Source organism: Aethalodelphis obliquidens, unplaced genomic scaffold (genome assembly GCF_003676395.1).
Source record: "Aethalodelphis obliquidens isolate GAN/ISIS:26980383/991018 unplaced genomic scaffold, ASM367639v1 scaffold45, whole genome shotgun sequence".
In the NCBI taxonomy this organism is placed as follows: Eukaryota; Metazoa; Chordata; class Mammalia; order Artiodactyla; family Delphinidae; genus Aethalodelphis; species Aethalodelphis obliquidens.
The window spans coordinates 7,918,555-7,939,644 of record NW_020837989.1 but is presented as its reverse complement, the minus strand read 5'-3'; the positions used below and the strand labels follow the sequence as shown (position 1 = coordinate 7,939,644).

General features: G+C 51.0%; 2 protein-coding genes across 5 annotated transcripts in view; both read left to right on the top strand.

Annotated features, from left to right (window-relative positions):
- SYNPO (synaptopodin) overlaps nt 1-4,745 on the top strand; it is a 35,909-nt gene extending 31,164 nt beyond the window's left edge. For all 3 annotated transcript variants that reach the window (XM_027081540.1, XM_027081542.1, XM_027081541.1), the window contains exon 3: nt 2,808-4,745. In XM_027081540.1, the coding sequence (XP_026937341.1) occupies nt 2,808-3,482 (675 nt within the window). In that variant the 3' untranslated portion in view covers nt 3,483-4,745. The remainder of the gene's footprint in view (nt 1-2,807) is intronic.
- Nucleotides 4,746-7,359: 2,614 nt separating this feature from the next.
- On the top strand, nt 7,360-20,714 carry MYOZ3 (myozenin 3). 2 transcript variants are annotated; one of them, XM_027081387.1, is made up of 7 exons: nt 7,360-7,427; nt 9,221-9,282; nt 15,262-15,416; nt 16,386-16,439; nt 16,544-16,682; nt 17,122-17,284; nt 20,512-20,714. In XM_027081387.1, the coding sequence occupies exons 2-7, from the start codon at nt 9,222-9,224 to the stop codon at nt 20,678-20,680; spliced, it is 741 nt and encodes a 246-aa protein (XP_026937188.1). In that variant the 5' UTR covers nt 7,360-7,427; nt 9,221; the 3' UTR covers nt 20,681-20,714. The 2 variants fall into 2 exon arrangements, with proteins under 2 accessions (XP_026937188.1, XP_026937187.1); XM_027081386.1 differs by lacking the exon at nt 7,360-7,427 and having other exon boundaries at nt 9,222-9,282; nt 16,386-16,445; nt 20,512-20,680.
- The last annotated feature ends 376 nt before the right edge of the window (nt 20,715-21,090 follow it).

Genomic DNA, 21,090 nt, shown 5'->3' with positions numbered 1-21,090 from the left:
GTGGAAATCATGTTCTGTTTTCTCCTTCCTTAAGAGTTTGGCCAAAAAGCCTGTAGGGCACGGGGGAAAACCCATGCCCCTTATGGTCCAGGTTTGTTCGAATTCTTTAAAAGTGGTATTTAAGTGCCTTTAGCCAGAGCATATATACTTTCTGGTTCCCTCAGCAGCCGCCCCCCCCCACCTCCCCGTCGCCCCCATTATCTAAATCCGGCCACTTTCCACAGTCATCACTGCCGGGCTCTTGCATAAAATGAGTTTCTGCCCTCGTGGAGAGGAGCGTACGGCCATCAAGAGCCAGAAAAATGGGTGCTGGGCCCAGATCTGCATCTGACTCCTTGTGTGACCTTAGACAACCCGTGGGCCTCAGTCTCCCCTTCCATGCAACAAGAGGATTACAGAAGCTGTCTGGGAGCTAGCTCTCTTTGATCTCTGATAGTTCCTATCTGACTCTGCTCTACTCGCACCTTCAGCCCACACATGTGTCCTGCTTTGGGTCTGGTGCTGGGTTAAGTGGGTGCTCCTCTCTGAATTTTCACCCATGTGCATTTCCAAGGAGTTCTGGTGTATATGGTACATTGAGAACTTTTTCAGAAAGCGAATAATTCTGATTCCCTGCAGCCTTTTTGTATTATTCACTGCTCCCCCCCCCCCCCCCCCCACACACACAGTCAGTACCCAGACATGGCAGTTTCGATGAGGTCAGGCCCTGGCCCACCTCCAAAGGGTGAGGAGCTGCTTACCACTGCCCCCAACATTCCAACCCAGGCATTCTGAGAAGTAAATTCTGTTACTCCTTCCACTTGCTGGCCCTAGCCTTCCCCTTGTGGCCACTAAAGGCCGACCATCCTTGGAGATTTCAGACAGTTATCATAGCTTCTCTTGCCCCAGCCTGCTTTGCGCCTGGCTGAAAGCCCTTGTTGCTCTGCCTCAGTGCTTGTTGATGGACTTGGAGCATGACCCCTTGGCCCTGCTCCCCCCAGCCAGGCTCACTGAAAGATTCCTGAGATGGCGCACAGACAGCAGCTCCCAGTGTCTCTGGCTCACATATACACAACTGACCCTGGGAGTAAAAGGGGTGGAGCCCATGCTGAGCTTTAACTTTCCTGCTTGATGATTGGGGCCTTGGATGTCCCCGGGAGGTTCCTAACATTCCCAATCCCATGAAAAATCTGTTCAGACTGCTATACGTTCCTCTATAGGTTAAAGGGCTCCATTTCTGAGTCTGGGATCATCTGGTAGCTGCTGCATTGTTTGGAGAATACATGTACTTTATTGCTTCCTTTTGATTGGGAGAAATTAGATTCTGATTGGATGAGAAGCTGACTGGCTTGGCTGTGGCTGGTTACTGATTGGATGAGAGAATGGATCTTATGAGAGGTTCTAGATTTTGATTGGGTAGGAGGCACTGAATGGACTGGCTAGTTCTGGACTCTGAGGGATGACTGCTGGTGAATTTGGATTGAAGACTACTGAGTGGACTGGCTTGTTGCTGGAATCTGATTGGCTGAACAGGTGGATGGTTTAGCAGATACATGCTGGGCCTGGATCCCCAAGCCCTGTACTTTCAAACCAGTTCAAACTGCTTAAGCCTGCCTCCCACCTTTAAGCAACAGATAGTCACACACATTTCCTGGTGGGGCAGAACACACCGGGTAGTTATTTACACGTCTGAACTTCATTTTCATCACTATAAAATGGGTGTGATAATACCAGCTACTTCACCAGGCTGTTGTGAGGATATGATGAGAGAGTAAGGATGAGACCGAACTTTGTAGACTGGAAAGTTCCTAAGGAGGTAGGAAGCAGGTATGATAGTGTATAGCAGAGCAGTGTATAACTTCACAGAGGTTCACCAACTTGGCCTCACGGAACCCACACTCCCCACCCCATGTTGGCAAGAAGTCCAGTGAGGGGAGTGTGCTGCCTAGGGAGGAACGACCCAACTTCCTTTTATGTTTCCATCTGTCAGTGGGAACCTCCTCCCTGTTCAAGGTGTCCAAGGAACAATTAGGAGGTGACCATGGCAACATGGCAGGGGGATTGAGACAGAGAGGGCCTTTCCCTAAGTCCAACTTTAGTAATAATGATCAATAATTTTGCTTGTAATTTTTTGAATAGATATTATATCCATATGGTTCAAAACCTTAAACTTATATAAAAAGTATATAATACATTAGAAGCCTTATTCCCACTCCTGTGGCTGTGTCCCCTGCCCTGTTCACCCCATTTCCTAACAGAGAGGCACTCTGGGTAGTTTCATGTGTATCATTCTAGTATGTCTTTAAGGTAACTAACATCTATTGCGCACCTACTCTCTTCTAGGGAACCTTCTCATACTGTGATAGTCTTTGACTATCACATAAGTGACTATCACATAGTGACTATCACTATAACTATAAGTTATCTCATTTACTCCTCACAACAATCCTATAGGATACATGCTGATATTATACTCCCATTTCACATAGGAGGAAACTGCAGCCCAGGGGCTTCGAGTTGCTTCTTTTGCTGAAGCAACTTGCCCAAGTTCATTCAGTAAACAAAGGGGTCTGTCTCCAAAGCGAGAGTTCTTAAACAGCCAGTCATCTGCCTCCCTGCTAAGCGCAGGGGCAGGCAGCGTGGGCTCGTTCAAGCACCTGAAAGATGAAAGTTGGGGCACCTGCGTTTTTCTGCAGGCACTACCCGACTTTGGTCACTGGCTTCCCGACTCTGTACAATGGACACAGCCAACTTGGTCCCTTCTGAAACCCCGGTATAGAGGAGCCCAGCACTAACGCCTGCCCCCACCCTCTCTGTTCTCTCTCCAGGACCGCCGAGAGAGCCTGCCCACCTCCCCGCCCTGGACGCCGGGCGCGTCCCGGCCCCCCAGCAGCCTGGACGGCTGGGTGAGCCCGGGGCCGTGGGAGCCGGGCCGCGGGAGCAGCTTGAGCAGCCCCCCGCCGCTGCCGCCGCCGCCGCCGCCCATGTCCCCCTCGTGGAGCGAGCGCTCCGTATCCCCTCTGCGACATGAGACCGAGGCGCGGCCCCCCAGCCGCCAGCTGCAGGCGCTCCTGGCGCGAAACATCATCAACGCGGCCCGGCGCAAGAGCGCCTCCCCGCGGCCGGCGGGCGCTGAGAGCCTTCGGCCCTTCTCCCCGCCGAGAGCGCTGCCACCGCCGCCACCGCCGCCGCGCATGCGCTCGCCCCTGCCGTCCCGACCCGGCCAGGCCGCGGACCCCGGGACAACGTTCGCTCCCATCCCCCGGAACCCACTGCCCGCCGGGCCCTCGCCCTGCGCTAGTCCCCGGAGCCCGCTGCCCGCGCGACCCAGGCCCTTCCCCTACCGCCGCTCGCCCACGGACTCCGATGTGTCCCTCGACTCCGAGGACTCTGGGGCTAAGTCGCCCGGCATCCTCGGCTACAACATCTGTCCCCGCGGATGGAACGGCAGCCTGAGGCTCAAGCGTGGCAACCTACCCACGGAGGCCTCCTGCACCACCTAAAGGCTTCCCCGCCCACACCCCATCCCTGCCCCGGGAGAGCCGAGCGAGAAGAAGTGTCGTGGGGCTTGGGAGCTCCCAGCACCATGTCCCCAAGGGTCTGGCCTCTTTGATAGCCCCAGAGATAAGGGGTCAGGGGAGGAGAGCTCTGGGCTTGGAGGTGGGGTGGTGATCCAAGCTTGGGTTCTAGCCCTTGCTCTGTCATTCAGTCATTGTGGGAAAGACCCTTCTTCTGCTCCTCAGCTTTCCCATCTGTTTAATAGAGCTTTGGCCAAGGCAATCTCCAAACTTCTAAATTACCCCTTCTATCAGTACACACACACTAGTGCCTTGGAAGAGGCAGGGTGTTGTATGTATGGACCCCTAGACTTGCTGCATTGCAGGGTTCCATACTCTCCACCCCCCCCCCCCTCCTGGCTCTGATCTCTGGAGTCTGGTAAATGAGGGGTGTGTTCAGAGGATCGTACGCCTGGGTTCCTTGTCCAGGCCCTGGCTTGACCATCTGCCTCCCTGGCACCAAGTCCCAGGCAGGAGCAGCTGTTTTCCATCCCTTCCCAGACAAGCTCTATTTTTACCATGGTGACCTTTAGAGAGGGTCTCCCAGGCCAGCTCAAGGTGCCCTGCTGGCTTCTCTGGAGAGAAGAGGAGGGAAGATTCCTCCTCTCAGATCCCTCTCAGTCTTTTCTCCATCCCAATTCAGGCTTCCCAGGGTCTCCAGGAATGATGCTATAGGTGTCTCCAACCCATCTATCCCTTCCGGGCCCTTTCATGGCAGGCTCTGGGCTCAAAGCTGAGCCGGGCAGAGAAGAGTTGATACGGAGCTATCTGGTATCCTCTGGCTTTACCTGGTAGCCCTGAATTTGAGGTTGCCCATTTGGAAAGAGGGAGGCAAAGAGTTCTTTGTTATGGGTGGTATGCCAGCAGTGGCCAGGATGCATAGAGGAGATTCTAGTAGGGAATGGACTGGCTCAGATGACCTCTGGGGGCTCTTCCAGTCCTGAAATGCATTCCACAGTATTAGGAAGGGAGGGAGAGTAGTGCTGGAGGATTGGCTAGGGAGATGAGCTTGGGTGGGTGAGTGAGGGGTTAGACCAGAGTCTGCCTGTGTTTCTGGTTCCTTAGGAAGTACTCCACTCTTCAGTTTCAGGCCCCAGCATCCATACTGTGCCCAGATGATGGGGCCCTGTTCTGCCTCATCTCTTTCCCATCACACTCTGGCCTAGCCAGTGTCTGGTGCCCAGTGACCTTGGGGAGCCTGGCTGCAGGCCCTAGCCTGTCCCTTAGGCTATAGTGACTCTGATTCCAATCCCCAGGAGGGACACAGGGAGGAATGTACCTCGGTCCTATAGTTTCCAGAGTTGTCTGGTGGTGCCCTCTAGAGGTTCAGAATATCAGTTTCAGGAAACTAAGTGTGTGGGGGTGGGGGGGCGGGGGGGGCTGGAATTGGCTGAGGATCAAAGGTATGTATGTAAGTGAAAGGATACCAGGATGTTGCTAAAGATGAGGGACAGAGGGTGATTTTGGGGTTAGGAGGAGACTTACCCATCCCTCAGGGTGATTTAGACCAGGAACCCCTAATTGAGGCTAGGGCAAGCTGGGGTTAGGATGGGAGTCAGGGTGAGGGTGGGGTGCTTTGGAATAAAGGACTGATCCCAAAGGATTCCCAGGGCCTAAAGATTGGGAACATAGGCCCTGTTGGTAGGAAGATGAGAGGGTGCTCCAACTTGTCAGTGATGAGTGATCACATTACTGAAGTCCCCACCTGCTTCAGGGACCCCTGTAGCATGGGAGGCTGGGGCTAAGGGCCTCTTTCAGAGAAAAGACACTATCAGGCCACTAGTTGATGCAGTGGCAGAGAAAATCCACTTCTACCTGCATTTCCCACAAAGAGCCAGCAGGAGGCAGCCTTGGGAAGCTGCAGTTCTGTCTGGCTGTTCTCTCCCTGTAACTGCTTTCTCTCCCAGTCCTCTCCTCTAACCCACTAGAAATTGCCTGTGTCATGCCTTTTGCCTCCTGTAGAATTCAGCTCTGCCCCTCAATAAATGCTTCCTGCATCTTTCTGTCTCCTGTGTCATTTTCAGCTATGTCTAAAGCCCTTCCCTTTCCCCCACCCATGGAACAGTCCATGGGATGCTGGGTGGATGAGAATGATACACATGGGATGGGAGCTTGGGAAGTAACAATCATGAACAGAGATGGGGAACAATGAAAACACTCTGGGCCATAGAAGTCCCTGGGTTGAAGTTCTGGTCCCATCATCTACTAGCTGGGTGACCCTGGGTAAACCCACTCCTTCTCCAGGCCTCAGCTTCCCTATCTGTGTAATGAGTGAGTTGGTGAGGTGATGTCTCAAGGTGGTATTGCCCAGGCCCTGACCCCAGGACACTGTCACTGGAGTGGCCAGGGCCAAGCTGCATCAGGGCCCAGTGCTCTGGGGCTGCTTCCTGATGGCAGGTCGGGGCTTCAGACAGGAGGAGGAGCCCCTACAAGAGGTAACATCAGAGTCCAGCCAACCCTAGAGAACTCAGGATTCAGACCATCAGGAGTGCTCCTCTCCTGATGGGGGCGTCCTTTGCCCAGAGAAGGGGATTGGGGCCCCACTCCCAGGTGAGGCCAAGATCCCTCACCTTCCTCTCTAAAAGCTCAGGCCCTGCAGAGGCTGGGCAAAGGACTCTGACGGGCAGAAAGCTGAGTTCAGGTGGTCCACAGCAGAGTCCAGGCTTCTTCTTAAGAGAGATGCCCTTGGACAGTCTATCCAGCACACAGGTACAGGAGCTCCCTGCCCTGGACCCGGCGCATCCCTGCTGATCCCACCCTTCCCTGGTAGTGGTTAGTGCACCTCTGACTCAATCTTTATCTTCAGCAGGAACCTCTCCTGAGCACAGTATCCCCCTGCCTACTGGTGATCCTGGTGCCCAGACACGCCAAACCAATTTCACCCCAAACTGAACTCAGTCTCTGCCCCCAACCCCAAGCTGCCCCCATCCCCCCTACTCCTCACCATTATTTTCCTTGAATGACGCAATCCAGAAACGGGAGCGGCCCTTTCTTCACCTCCCACATCCAGTCTCTAACTGGGACCTGGTGATCCCTCAAATACCCCTCAAGCCCCTTTCCTCCTCTCCATGCCCTCTGTCACCTCCCTGGTCCAGCCACTCCCAGGTCTCACCTGACCACAGTGAAATCCTCCTGCCTGAAGACTAACTCCCGCCAACCCACTTTCCACAGGGCAGCCAGAGATATCTTTGGAAAATGACCACGTGACTGCTCCGTTCCACGGCCTTAAACTCCAACAGCCCTTTTATAAGATACACGGTACTTTTGAAAAGCCTGCTGTGATCTGGCCCTTGCCCACCTGTCTGGCCTCATCTCTCAGCACCACCCCAGCCCCCAGTTCTAGCTCTCCTCGCTGGCCCCTCACATCCTATGTGTGACATGGCCTCAGCCTGCAGTGCCCGTGTCCCTCTCTGCCTGTGAGCTCCCACTCAGACTTCAAAGCCCAGCGCAAATGTCTCCTCCTCTGGGAGGCCTTCCCCACCCCCAGGCCGAGCTGGTGGCACCCTTCCCTGGCCCTCCCAGATCATTTTCCGTGATGCGTCGCAAAGGCTGTTTACAGGTCTGACACAGGCCTGGCTGAGCTCCTTGAGGACAGAGCCCTGCCTTATTTATTTTCAGTCCATAGAGAGAGGCTCAGAGAATGTGAGAAGGTGGAGGGAGGGAGGGAGGGAGGGAGGGAAGAAGGGAGGAAGGAAGGAAGCAGAGGAAGAAAGGAAAGGAGGAATGAACAAGTCAAGCAAAGTTACTGGGGGACAATTCATTCATTCATCAATCTACCCATTCAATCATTCATTCAACAAATATCTACTGAGTTCCTACCAGGCCCCGATCTAGGCCCTAAGGATACAATTCGCAAGCTCAGGGGACCGGTGACTCACTCAGCGTTTCCAGGTGACTTTGGTGTGTGTATATGTATGTGTACTGTACGTGTGCAAGGCCTTCTGTTTGCAAGGGCCTGCTGCCGGGGCACCTGTCTTCCCTGGGTCCTGGTGCTTTTAGTATCTGTCCCTGGATCCTGTTGCAGCCCGAAATAAGGCTATGAGCCACAACAAGGCAAGGACAACTCTCGTCAGCTGAGGCCAGAGCCGGAGGCACGGCATACCCAGCTCACTGACGACCGCCTGCGCAGACACCAACCACTCAACTCTCAGCTTCCCGACAGAGGTGTTAATCTGAGGGTCTGACACTCCCTCCTGCCCACTGTGGTTCCATCTCTCAGGTACCAGGACTCAAGGGGAGCTCGAGGCGCTGTCGGGGGTGGGCAGTGGGGGGGAGCCAATTCCCAGAGCCCCTTCCCCCAAGCAGAGGAAGGGCGCAAGGGGGTCCGGGGAGGGTGGGGCCTCGTGGAAGCCTGGATCCTGAGTTGGGAAGGGAGGGATTCTAAACTCTGGGTTACTCTGGGTTAAATGGAGAGGGGGTGGCTAGGGTTCAAGGTTGGGGTAGGTAATGGCTCTGCTCAGGACTCCAAGATCTTTCCGCAATAGAGGGAAGCAGGGTCCCTGTCTGTAAAATGAGGGGTAGGGTCCTTGTCTGTAAAATGAGGGGCGGGGTCCTTCCCAATGTCTGTGAATTTCTGTAAGGAGAGTGTTTGTGAAGAAACAGATCCGGGGACTGTGGAACCCTAAGTGGTCCCAGCTGGAGCACTGGCCACCAGCTCGTGGGCATCGCCCCCAAGGCATGCATGTGTACTCATGTTTGCACACAGTTTGAGGGGGTCCGTGTACGCCCTGAAGCACGTCCATGGATACCCACGATGTAGCCCAGTCTCCTCAGGTTACAGGAGGGCTACTTGCTCACAGTTACCGAGGGAGTCAGGGACACCGATCAGAAGCCAGGCCGCCCAGCTCAGCGCCCACGGACCCGGGGCTGGGTATGGGAGTGGGGGGCACAGATGGAGGCAGATTGTTTCTCTAAAAGAAGAAATATAGAAAAACCTGGAAGCCAAGCAGAGGGGCACAAGGGTTGTTAAGGCCGTCAGGAGGCGCAAGGACTTTGCCTTCTCTCCTGGGGGCGAGTTAGGGGATCTGGACTTGGGGCCTGCAGGGCTTCTCTGGGGCTTTGGACCTCATTTTATTTGTAAATCACCTCCAAGATTCCTGGGACACGCCATAAGATGCAAATGGGGGGATGGAGGAAGAGGGAGAGGAGCGAGGGAGAAAAGGACACCATGTAAGTGAGCTGAAGGACAGGGGTAGGAAGGGGGCTGATGGCTGTTTTCAGTGTCCTTGGACCAGCCTGAGCCCTCAAGCCTCAGAGCCGAGTCCTGAGGAGAGGAGGGGCGCACCTCACAGACCCCAGTGCAGCGTCAGCCTAACCACCCGTGCTCCCTGACTAACCACCCCCTGACTTCAACCTCCAACCTCTTTCAGCCTCTGATTAGCGCTCACTTGAGTCAGTGGACAACAACAGTCAGAGACCCTCGCCTCCCCTTCTCCTAATGTCCCAGAAACTACCCCCAATGCGTGTGTGCTTCCCTAGCATCAAGGAAGCAGATTTGTGTGACCCTGAGCATCTCCCTTTTCTTCCATGGACCTCAGCCTCCTCTTTCCAGCTCAGACACCCTTGCTTGAGACTTTGGTGCGGGCCAAGGCTGCGCAGGGCCGGGGTTGGGTAGACCAAGGATTGGGAGGTCTGGGGAGGAACAGAGGCAGCCTGGACCATTTGTGGCGGTCTCTCCTCCTCAGGATGATTCCCAAGGAGCAGAAGGGGCCGGTAATGACTACCACGGGGGACCTCACTGAAGCAGGTAAGGTTGACCCAGCCCGTGAGCCTTCCTCAGATCCCATGCTTTCTTGCTCCCAGGCTGCAGCCACTCAGGCCTGCTGGCCCCAGGCCTGGGCAAACAGGTGTGAGTTCGAGGCCGGCCTGTGGAATCTGTCGCCTGGGCTGGGAAGCTTCCCGAAACACTGGGAAGGGCCTTGCTCTGATGCCCGCACCCCCAAGAGCTGAGGTTGAGTGCCCTAGACTGGGTCCTGCCCCCACCTAAGTCCTTACCTCAGCCCCAGATGGAGCTCTGAGGGCTCTGGCCCCAGATTCAATCCTAACAATGGCCCAAGCGTCCCACAGATTGCCCCTGCTTGTTTTAACTGGGCCGTCTCCCCGAGCCCCCATGGCAAGAGACAAGGGGTCAGGGGAGAGCGGGGCAGGGGGGCAGGAATAGGCTGCCTGATCTCAAACCATTTCACTTAAAAGCACATTCATCCAATGCATAAATCATCTAAAATACATGATTATCAACTTTACAAGACCTCTTGGCATAATTTTGGAGTCTGTTGATTTGGCCTACTTTAGAGCATTTCAAATATTTTAAAAACAAACTAAGCTAAGTCAGGACTCTCAAACTTCACTGTGAATCGCAGCGACATGGCGTTGTTGGTTAAAAATACAGATTCCCAGCATCAACCCCCAGGAATTCTGATTCAGGGGACCTGGGGAGGAGGCCATACATTAGCCTTTTAGCCAAGTACCCAGGTGATTCTGATGCAGGTGGGAAGTGAACCAAGCTCTGATAAACCCCTGTCTAAGGGCATTGCTGCACTTTTAACTCCTTCAGTGTTCTAGGAAGTATTTAATCATGTGTATGACTTTATGTGTGAGTCGTACTTTTAACCTGTTTTGTGTGTTCTTGCCTCCTTTTGTTGGTATCATTTTTTTTTTTATTCCATGATTTTCTGTGCTGAAATACACAAGCTTTGTGAGGTACCGATGCTCTAACTAGAAGAATCAGGCAATGCATTTTCTTTTCTCTTGTCTAAGTAATTAATTAGTTACAGACCCCCAAATATTGACACACAACATTTACGCCAGACTGGAAATACGTGAATTGTTGACGATTGCTAAGGTATTAATTAAGGACAATTTTGAAGCTAAAGAAAAGTAGAAAGGAAAAAATCTCATGGTGTCACCGCCGAAAGATAGCCATCGTAAAATAATAATAATAAAACACTTACCGTTATTGTGTGCTCACTATGTCTCAGACACTGTGCTAAGAGCATTTGTACCTTTCGTTATATATATAACCCTCACAACAACTCTGTAAGTTAGATACGATCACACCCTTGCAGATGAGAAAACAGGGGTCAGAGAAGCTAGGAAGTCACATATATAGTAGGTGGTAGAACTGAGATTTGACCCCAGATCTGTCTCCAAAACTGCTCCTTTACCACACGGTTATATAAATAAAACATTCATTTTATAGAATATTCAGACAAAGCAGACATGAATGACTTTGAACGTGAAAGTTCCTCATAACAAAACCATCTGGAGAGAACCACTATTAACAGTTTTGTGTAAATCATTCTTCTGTTCATATATAAACGTATTTATATAAACACACACATGGGCTAAATACTATACACTGTGTTCATCATCTTAAATTTTTTTCACTTAGCAGCACACCACAGACTTCTTTCCATCCTAGTATGACTTATCTCACCCCTCCCCTCCCCTTGCTCCCCCAGCATATAAGATATTAAATATATTTATACACACACATCCCCTAAGGGAGGCCATGAAGGCTCAGCCCAGGTTGGGACCCTTAGGAGTAGAGCCTGAGGATTCCCAAACAAGTGACTTGTTGAGCTCGCATTCCTAGGAGAAGGGAAGTGACAAAAGCACAATCCGGCAGAGGAAATTGCTAAGTAAGGATGTGGGCTCCAAAGCATAAATTAATTGCCCTACAGAATTCATCTCATCTTCAGCAAGGGGGCTGTTGCAGCCTCTACTCACCGGGGCAGTTCTCTGTAGAGGTGGCAGTTGTGAGCTGTTAGTCACTGATAAAGGGCATCTGGGCAGCATGCACCGCAAGACTGATTCCCAGTTTCCACAATTCGAAAAGTCACTGCAGTAAACATCCTTGTATGTATATCTTCAGGCATGTTTATTCAACTTTTCTGCCCGAGGACGAACGCCTAGAAGTGGAATTGCTTAGTCAAATAGGTTTTATCTATAGCTTTTTTTTTTTTTTTTTTTTTAATATTGAGCTCAGTTCATCTGAACAGCATTTGAGAATATGATGCCAGGGGACTTTTATTATGTATTTAGGTATATGTGGTCTTTCATCTGTTTAAATATGCAGTACATTTTCTTGTTCAAATACAAAAACAATGCAAACAATTTCCAGCCCTCCTCCTTCCTAGGTCCCCAAATTGTCACTGCCAATATTTGGCATATCTCCTTGCAGATTTTTCAATGCATACATAAACATGTGTTTATTTTTAAAAATATACGAGTGGGATCTTAGAATACAGATTCTTCTGAAATTTCCTTTTTTCCCCCTTTTAATCTACAGTGGATTTCTTTCTGATCCTAACATGTAGAAGGTGCTGTCTCTATATTTGCTGTAAGAATGAAAGAAACATCAGCCTCCTTTTTTAAAAGGCTGTTTAGGATTCCATTGAATGGGATGAATCACAGCACCTGAATGGCCCTCAGTGTTGCCTGGTGGCCACATCACCCATCCCTGACCCATTCACTCTCCCCTACTGTTCTCTGAGATAACTTTAGCAACCTCTCTTCTCAAACCTCCAATACCTCCTCCCCCACCTTCATTCTCAGCTAATGACCTTGCTTCTTATTTCACCGAGAAAAGTAAAGTGGCCAAAAGAGAACTTCTGCAAGCTCCCGCCTCCACATCTGTCCACTTGTTTGTATTTGTGTCCCTGTTCTCTGTTTTCCTTCCTGATATGATAGATGAACTCTCCTTGCACTGTGTGAAGCCAACCCTTCTTGCTGGGCACTGAACACCCTCCCTGCCCTCTCTCCTGCTCAAGACATTCCTTCAGTAATTCTCCCCTCTCTTTATTGCATCGTCAGATTTTCTCAACAGCTAACAAACATGCTATTATTCCTCCCTCTTTAAAAACAAGCAAGCAAGTAAGCAAACCAACAAGCGAGCAAACCACTCTTGCTTCCACAGCTGCCCCAGCCATGGTCCTTCAGAGCACACCTCCTCAAAGCAGCTGTCTATACTTCCCTCCTCTCTTTCTCTCTTTTTCACATTTTATTAACCAACTTAAACACACCCACACACACACACACACACAAGTTGAGAGTGCAAATCCCTGTGGCCCTCCTTTTATTCCTGGGTTCCAGAGCAAATCCCAAAGAGCATGTCATTTCATCCCCCAAATACTTCACAGAAAGTAATAAAAAGGACATTTCCTTACATGCCACAAAGATATTAACACATTGAACAAAAGTAAATGTTGATTTAATACTATCTAATAGCCAGTCCTATAGTCAACTTTCTCCAATTTTCTAGTTAACGGGGATCCAAATAAGAGACACTTTTTAACTGAGGTAGCATTGGTTCATATTTAACGTTACATATTGATAGTTTCACGTGTACAGAATTATGTTTCTACTTCTGTATACACTACAGCACGCTCACCACCAAAAATTTAGTTTCTATCCCTCATCATACAGTTGATCCCCTTTACCCCTTTCACCCTCCCCCACCACCCCCATTCCCTTCTGGGAACCACTACTCTGTTCTCTGTATCTACATGTTTGTTGATGTTTGGTTTGGTTTGATCATTTATTTTGGTTTATGTTTGTTTGTTTTTATATTCCGCATATAAGTGAAATCATATGGCATTTGTCTTTCTCTATCTGACTCATTTCACTTAGCATAATAACTGTACCCTCAAGGGCCCTTGTTTTTATTTGGTAGCTATGTTTCTTAAATCTCCTTTAATCTAAAACACTGCCCCCGCCTCCTTTTTTCCCATGTCATTCACTCCTTTGAAGACACCGGGCCACCTGCCCTGTAGAACGTCCCACATCCTAGATTTGGCTCATTGCTTCCTTGTGTTGTGTCAAACTGTTCCTCTGTCCTCTTCTCTCGAACCCTGTCTAATAAGGCTTTCACACCCAAATACTCCACAGGAACTGCTTTTGCGGAGACTGCCAATAATAACCCCATGTTACTAAATACAATGGTCAGTTTTCAGCCCTCCTCTTACTTGACATATCAGCAACATTTGACTCCATTGATCAGTCCATCTTGCCTAACACGCTTTCATCATTTGGTTCTAGGACACCACAGTCTTTAGATTTCCTCCTAACTTGCTGGGTGTTTTCTCCCAGGCTCCAGGGCTGGGGCTCATCTCCTCAGTCTAAATGTTGGAGGCCCCGGGGCTCAGTCTTTGGATCTCTTTATCCATTCTCATATCCTTGGAGATCTCACCTAGCCTCCAGGCTCCAAATACCATTCAAAGAGCTGGAATATGAACCTATGTGTGTTTGATTGTAGAGATGACAAGTCTTCCCGTGCTGCCCATACGTATCCCTCTCCTACCAACGTCCTCACCATGCCTCACCTTTCTTCCAAAAGTCTTCCCTTGTGGCACCAACATAAGAGTATGTGTTTTGCTGGTGGGGAAAGCACCAAGGATATGGATGGGCTACCAAACTACTAAGGATGGTCATCCGCCCTGGAATCCGTCTACATGGCTATAATGACTGGTCCTAACTATGAGAAAAGAAATAAACGGGACAGTCTTCATTAAAAAACAACAACAGCAAATACCATTTGTATTTCCTGATGCCCCAAATTTTACGTCCAGGTCAATTTTCTCCCATGAACACTAGACTCATATATCCAGCTCCCTACTCGGCATCTCCGCTGGGATGCCTACAAGGCTCTGCAAACATTGTACTCAGTTTTGGAGACAATTAGGGGAGTTTGAATATAGACTAGGCATTATATATATAAAAAAATTCATTCACTTGGAAAGGTGGAGATCTTTAACTGATAAAAGCAAGTTACTAAGCAGCTGTACTATGATTTCATTTTGGTTAAAAAGTCACATATGAATACATAGTCAGTGAAAAAGACGGGAAAGGATATACACTAAAGTGTTAGTAGTGGCAACCTCTGGATGGTAGAAAATGGTGTTTTTCTTCTTTTTTTTTTTTTTTTTGCGGTACACGGGCCTCTCACTGTTGTGGCCTCTCCCGTTGTGGAGCACAGGCTCTGGACGCGCAGGCTCAGCGGCCATGGCTCACGGGCCCAGCCGCTCCGCGGCATGTGGGATCTTCCCAGACCGGGGCACAAAACCGTGTCCCCTGCATTGGCAGGCGCACTCTCAACCACTGCGCCACCAGGGAAGCCCTTCTTTTCTTTTATGTCTATATTTTCTAACTTTCTTCAATGCACTTATATGCTGTTTCTATAATAATAAAAGGCTATTTTAACATTAAAAGAAGACATGTCTAGAACGGAATGCCTGGTCTTTCCTCACATCTCCTCCTCCTCCAGCCTTCCCATCTCAGAGAGCGGCTACTCCATCCTCCCAGCGGCTCAGGCCAGAAACCTTGCCTTTACCTCCCACACCTCTCTCTCTGTCTCTCACATCCCACACCCATGGCCTACCTTTAAAAGATACCTAGAATCTGATCATTACTCACTACCTCCACCACTATGAGCAAAGAGCTTCATGGGAAATGCATGGAATAAATATACCTGGCCAAAGAACACCTGAAATGATGCTCAATTTTACTGAGTGTCAAACACATGCTAATTAAACACAGAGGAGTCATTTCCGCCCATTGGGTGGGCAAAGATTCCTAAGAATAATGACACCCAGGGTCAGCAAGTGTGGGGCAAAGTCGGCACTCTCATACACAGCGGATGGTGCTGTGCGGAGGTCCCCTTACAGGCAGCAACCCGGAGTGCCCTGAGGGTTTGGTAGTAAGAGCTCCCTCTGGCCTCTCTGGGCAGTCCCTTTGCTGGACCTGGGCAAGAAGCTGAGCGTGCCCCAGGACTTGATGATGGAAGAGCTATCACTGCGTAACAACCGAGGATCCCTCCTCTTCCAGAAGAGACAGCGCCGCGTGCAGAAATTCACCTTTGAGTTTGCAGCCAGCCCGCGTGCGGTGAGTAAGCCTCCATTGTGTTCACAGGGAAACTGAGGCCCAGAGAGGGCCAATCGTTAGCCTAGAGCCAAACAATGCGCCAGATAGGACTTCTGCCCTCTATGGGGGGGTCCCTCAAGTTCCAGCCGGGGACGGCTGTGATATTGCCATCAGATTGACCTCTGCCTTGCTAGGTGATCCTAGAAAAGGGTTAGCCCTTTAGGCACCTTTCCCCAGATACAATACATAAAGTGTATCGGACAGGATGCCCCATGGAGTGAAGGGACTCTGACTCCTACAAAAAATGCAGAAGAATAGTCAGGTGCTCTGGGCTGAATTTGCAGGAAGCAGGATTTAGATTACATTTGAGCTTGATCTAAGATGGAAAATGCAGAATGCCATCCTTTTTCCCACTGGAAGAAGGCAAAGGCCACGAGATAGTCAGCTGGTAGAGAAAGGAGGCAAGAATGGCTTGTCCCCCGGCTTCAAAAAGGTGGCAGGCAGTTTCAGGTACTTCTAATGAACTCAGGGGACTTTCATCCTACTCCACTCAATTTCTGGATGAAACAGGAGATGATGAGAGGGATCGATGTGGCAGAATAATAAAAATGACAAAACACCTACCTTTGCTACGTGCTTATGACGGTATTGGCTAAGCAGTTTGCATGCATCATCTCATTTAATGATCAGAGAGTGATATTATCATCATCTCCACTTTACAGAGAAGGAAACTGTGGCTCAGAGAGGTTAAGTATTATATGCCCAGGGTCAATACTATAATAGCAACTAACGTATATAAGAGCACTTCTCTGTTCCAGGGTTTAGCGCTCTACACTATTAATTCATCCTCCCCCCAAAACATCCCTGGGAGGTGGGCTCTAGCATTATGACCTCCCACCACCCCCTGCCATTTTTTTAGTGGAGGGAGAACCCTGGCCTCCTGCTCCGCTGAGCCTTCCTGCGGTTTATTTGCCCCTCCCCTCCCCCCAGCTCGTGGCAGGAAGCGCCAAGGAGAAGGTGACTGCAACAGCGGAACCTGGGATGGTGAGCGTGCACAGAGACCCCGAAGTGGCGGAAGCCTGGGGGAAGGGGCCAGGCAGCTCAGACTCCCCGGTCCGCCACCTCTGAGCTCCCGCCCCTGTGCCTAGGTTGCCAATAGCTCCGAGGGGCAGAACTACCGCTCTGAGCTCCACATCTTCCCGACCTCAGGGCACGGGGGCCCTGAGGATGCCCAGCCCACAGCCGCCCGGCCAGTGAGTGCCCACAGCCCCAGTGCCCTGGCGCCAGGTAAGTGGCCTGCCCGCGTCCCAGGACCAGGGGACCGTAGCGTGGGCGAGCTCCACGGTGGGGCAGGAAGAGCATCCAGAGAGCGTCTAGTCCACCTCCTTCCCAACACACACACACACACTCACCCCACTCCAAAGACCCAACACAAGCCCAGAGTAGCGCAGCAATGCGCCAGGGTCACAGAGCCAGCCAGGGTCCGAGGCAAGACCAGAGTCTGCGCCCCAACTTGCAATTCCTCTGCTCCGTCCTCCTTGTTTCCAGGGATGGGGAAGGGTCCTCTTTGCTGGAGCAACTTTAGCATCACATTCCACCCCCTCCCCAACTCCCCTTTCCTAGCCACCCCCCCCAACAGTGTCTGCAGCGGGGCGTGGCGGCAAGGTTAAAAGGAACCCAGGCGTCCCGCTCGCCCGCCTCCCACGTGCCATGCTCCACCCCCTAGGCTATGCCGAGCCACTGAAGGGCGTCCCTCCCGAGAAGTTCAACCACACGGCCATCCCCAAGGGCTACAGCTGCCCATGGCAGGAGTTCCTCAGCTACCAGGACCACCTGGGCGAAGGCAGAAGTCATACCCCCAGCCTGGCGGAGTATCGAAATTTCAACAAGTAAGACGAGGCGGGCTGCTTAGGGAGAGACCTGGAGGGAGGATGCGCTGGAGCCAGTCACAACCACAGCAGTAGCTGCATCTCCTGAGCGCTTTCTACAGGCCGGGCTCTACCCCAACGCCTTATATACATTTATTGAGCCCCTGCTAAAACTCAGTAGAGCTCTTGCCTTAGCACAACTAACTAGTGCCCAATAAATGTACCGGGAATAAATGGGTGAATGTGGCACACACCTTGCTGGATTCTCCTCCACAACAGGGTGGGGCAGGTGCCACAGTTTTTCCTATTCTGCTGGAGAAGAGGATCATCAACAATCTGCCCAAAATCACAAAGCAAGGAAGCAGTGGCAGGGCTGGGATCCAAGTCTGGTTTTGTCTGACTCCAGAGTCCAGTTGCTTATTCTCCATCACTGCTGTGTGCCATCTCCTTGATGGACATCAAGGTGCGGGTCCTTCCCTGGGTGGGGGCCCCAGATCTCACTAGTCCTACGCCAGCTCAGCGTTTTCCTCACTTTCATCAGTGGTCTGGAAGAGGCCTAGAAAGTGATCTTGAGGCTGTACCACTGTGGGGAGTGGCAGTGAAATGTTGGACGCCAGAGGTGAGAGCCACAAAGCAGTGACTCACAGTGTTTAGCACAGTGGGCCCTCCACGGACGAGGGCTTAATGCAATCTCCACCCCTGGCTGTGTGACCTTGGGCAAGTGGCTTAACCTCGCTGGGCCTCCCTTTCCCCACCTGTAAAATGAGACTGTTACAGTACCTGCTTCAAAAGATGGTCGTGAGGATGGCATGAGAGGCCTTAGGCAAAATTTCTGGCAAGCGATAAGCTCTCAATAAGTGGTGGCTGCCATTATTATTATTATTATTTACAGGTTGAAATGATGGCTGCAAAAGCGAACAGGGGAGAACTTAAAAGGGATAGATTAACATCCCGCCCTGGGGGCCTGAAAACAAATCACAGCAGTCAGGACAGGAGCTTGGCAGGAAGGAAGGCTTTGGGCTGGGGGACGCATTTCAACCGCATTTCAATTGGCTTCCTTAGTGTGCTGCTATTCGTGAAAAATGCTCCTCTGGCTTGGGCTGGATTAAGCGAGAAAGTGGAGGGTCCACAGAGAGGAGGCCACAGTCCAGCGCTTCTGGCACCTGCTCAGACCACACATGGAGACTGTGTCTGTCTTGCTAGGCCTGGAGACCAAGCCCTCTGAGGAAGGGCTGAAGGAACTGGGGGTGATGGGCCTTGAGAGGAGACTGCTCAGGAGGGATGTGACTGCCCTCAAACAGCTGAGAGCCAGGGAGGACCATGATGGGAAGAATGGGCCCGACAGGCCTCGTGTGAACCACGAGCCATTGGCAGACATTTGGGGGTTTCCTGCCAGGCAGGACTTTGCTGTCCTCCTGGGGCCCTCACACCCTGCCTGTCCAGCTCTTTAAAACCCTCAGCTGACATTCAGTGCTAGCAGCCAGCTTCCAGGCTGGCCATTGCAGGTCGCAGCCCCACCCATCTCATGCCTCAGCTCTGACAGGCTGAGGCATGTTCCCACAAAAATAAGGAGGGTCTTAGGGACCCCTGAGCCCAGACCCCTCCTGGGACGGAAGAGGCAACTGAGGCAGAGAGAGAAGGAACTGTAGCGTTGGTGGCCAAGCTGTGCTCAGGATCCAGGCCCTGGGCTCCTGATCAAGGTCCCAACCGTGAGGCCTGCTTGACTTGGAAACAGCCCAACCTGTTCCTGCGGGGCCCTGGCTGTTGCCATCACAGCTGTGGTGGTCCAGGCAGAAACACTGTCCTGGCTGGAACCCAGGCTCTGGCCCAAGGATTGCCTTTTTACCCCAGAGCAGGCATTCCCCTCTCTCCATTGGTCCCAGGCTGCAGGGAAAACACTAAATGAGCAATGCTTTTTATTCTCTTAAAATTAAAAAATAGTTTGAAAATCATGTATTTATATTATCTTTAAAAAAAACCCTAGGCGACTTCAAATAAAGGTAGGGCCCCTTTGTTCCCCATGCTCCAATCCCAGCTCCCTTCCCAAAGGTAACACTGTTGTCAGGTTGGTATGTATGTTTTCAGAACATTCTCTACAAGAGAATATTCTCTACCAGCAGCTACATACCTATGGGGCTGCAGCATTGTTTTGTGTGCATGTGTGTGTGTTTTGCTACTTTGTATTTCATCCTGTAACTTGTTTGCTTTTTTCACTCAACATTATGCCTTTTCAGTCTCCTCTTTCTAATACCTATATCTCTTTCCATTCCTTTTAAGTTGCTATATAGTACTCTGCCATGTGAATATACTATATTTATCTTATCCATTCCTCTGCCAGTGGGCATATGGCTTGTTTCTGGTCTGTCACTAATCGCTGCTCATATCTGCTTCCTTGTGCATATGCTTCCCTAAGCCATATGCTTACAGGTAGAGCGCTGGTTGACAGAATTTGCACATTTTCAGGTTGAAAAGATCCTGCCAGCCGCATAGCACAGGGAGATCAGCTCAATACTTTGTGACCACCTAGAGGGATGGGATAGGGAGGGTGGGAGGGAGGGAGACGCAAGAGGGAAGAGATATGGGAACATATGTATATATATAACTGATTCACTTTGTTATAAAGCAGAAACTAACACACCATTGTAAAGCAATTATACTCCAATAAAGATGTAAAAAAAAGAAAAACAGATCCTGCCAAATTGCCCTCCAAGGGTGCAACACCAATTTACTCTCCAACCAGCAGTATATGAGTGAGACTGCCCCACCGCCTCACTAACTTTGCCCCATTACCAAATCACTTATTCTTGCCATTCTTATGGGTGAGAAGTGGCATGTCTCTGGGGTAATCTGTAGTCTCTGATTCTCAGTGTTCTTTCTAACCCTCCTTTCTCTCTCCAGCCTGTGATATATTGTTTTAAGGGGAGATGACAAGAGGAGGGAAAAACTCTGTTCCAATTCTACACCCTTCTGGACCTTCCTTAACAGGAACCTAGAGTTTTGCCAGGACAAGCCAGTTCTCACTGAAAACCTCACTCCTATTTCAAAGCAAGAAGCCATCCCCACTAGGGGCAGATTTGAGAATGGGCAGAGCTGGAGAAACCTGTTAAAGACAGTACAAAACCTTGCTGAGCAGCAGGGAAACTGAGGCCCAGAAAGAGGAGGGGAGGGGCTTCCCGTGGCGACCCACAGGTCTGTTCCGCCACCCTTTCCCACACAGCCTTCCTCCCCTGCTGCTCTTCTCTCCCCAGGACACCAGTGCCCTTTGGAGGAGCCCTGGTGGGGGAAACCATTCCGAGGGCAGGCACCCCCTTCATCCCGGAGCTCACCAGTGGCTTGGAACTCCTCCGCCTCAGACCCAGCTTCAACAGGGTGGCCCAGGGCTGGGTCCGCAACCTCCCAGAGTCTGAGGAGCTGTAGCCCCAGCCGCTTCAATTCCCCCATCTCAGAGTTCGGGTAACACCTGGAGCCAAGACTCGTGGACAGCACTTCACAGTTTACGAAGGGCCATCACACACAAATGGCCTCAAAGGTCACGAAGTTCAGCAGTTCCCAAATGTGGTGTGCTTCAAAATTACCTGGAGGTGTTTTAATACAGACTTCTGGCCCGTCCCAAACCTGCAGCATCAGAATCTCCTGAGTGGAGGGTCTCTATAGTAACCAGTACTCCCAGCTGATTCCAGGAAAACTCATCCCCGGTTTGTATCTTTAGGAATCCAAACCACCAATGACTTCACGTCCAAGCCTCCACTCTTTCCTGCTCCTGTAGTCTAGCTACGCTGCCCCAATGACAGGGAGCTCGCTAGCCGCCTATTTACCTGTGAATCACT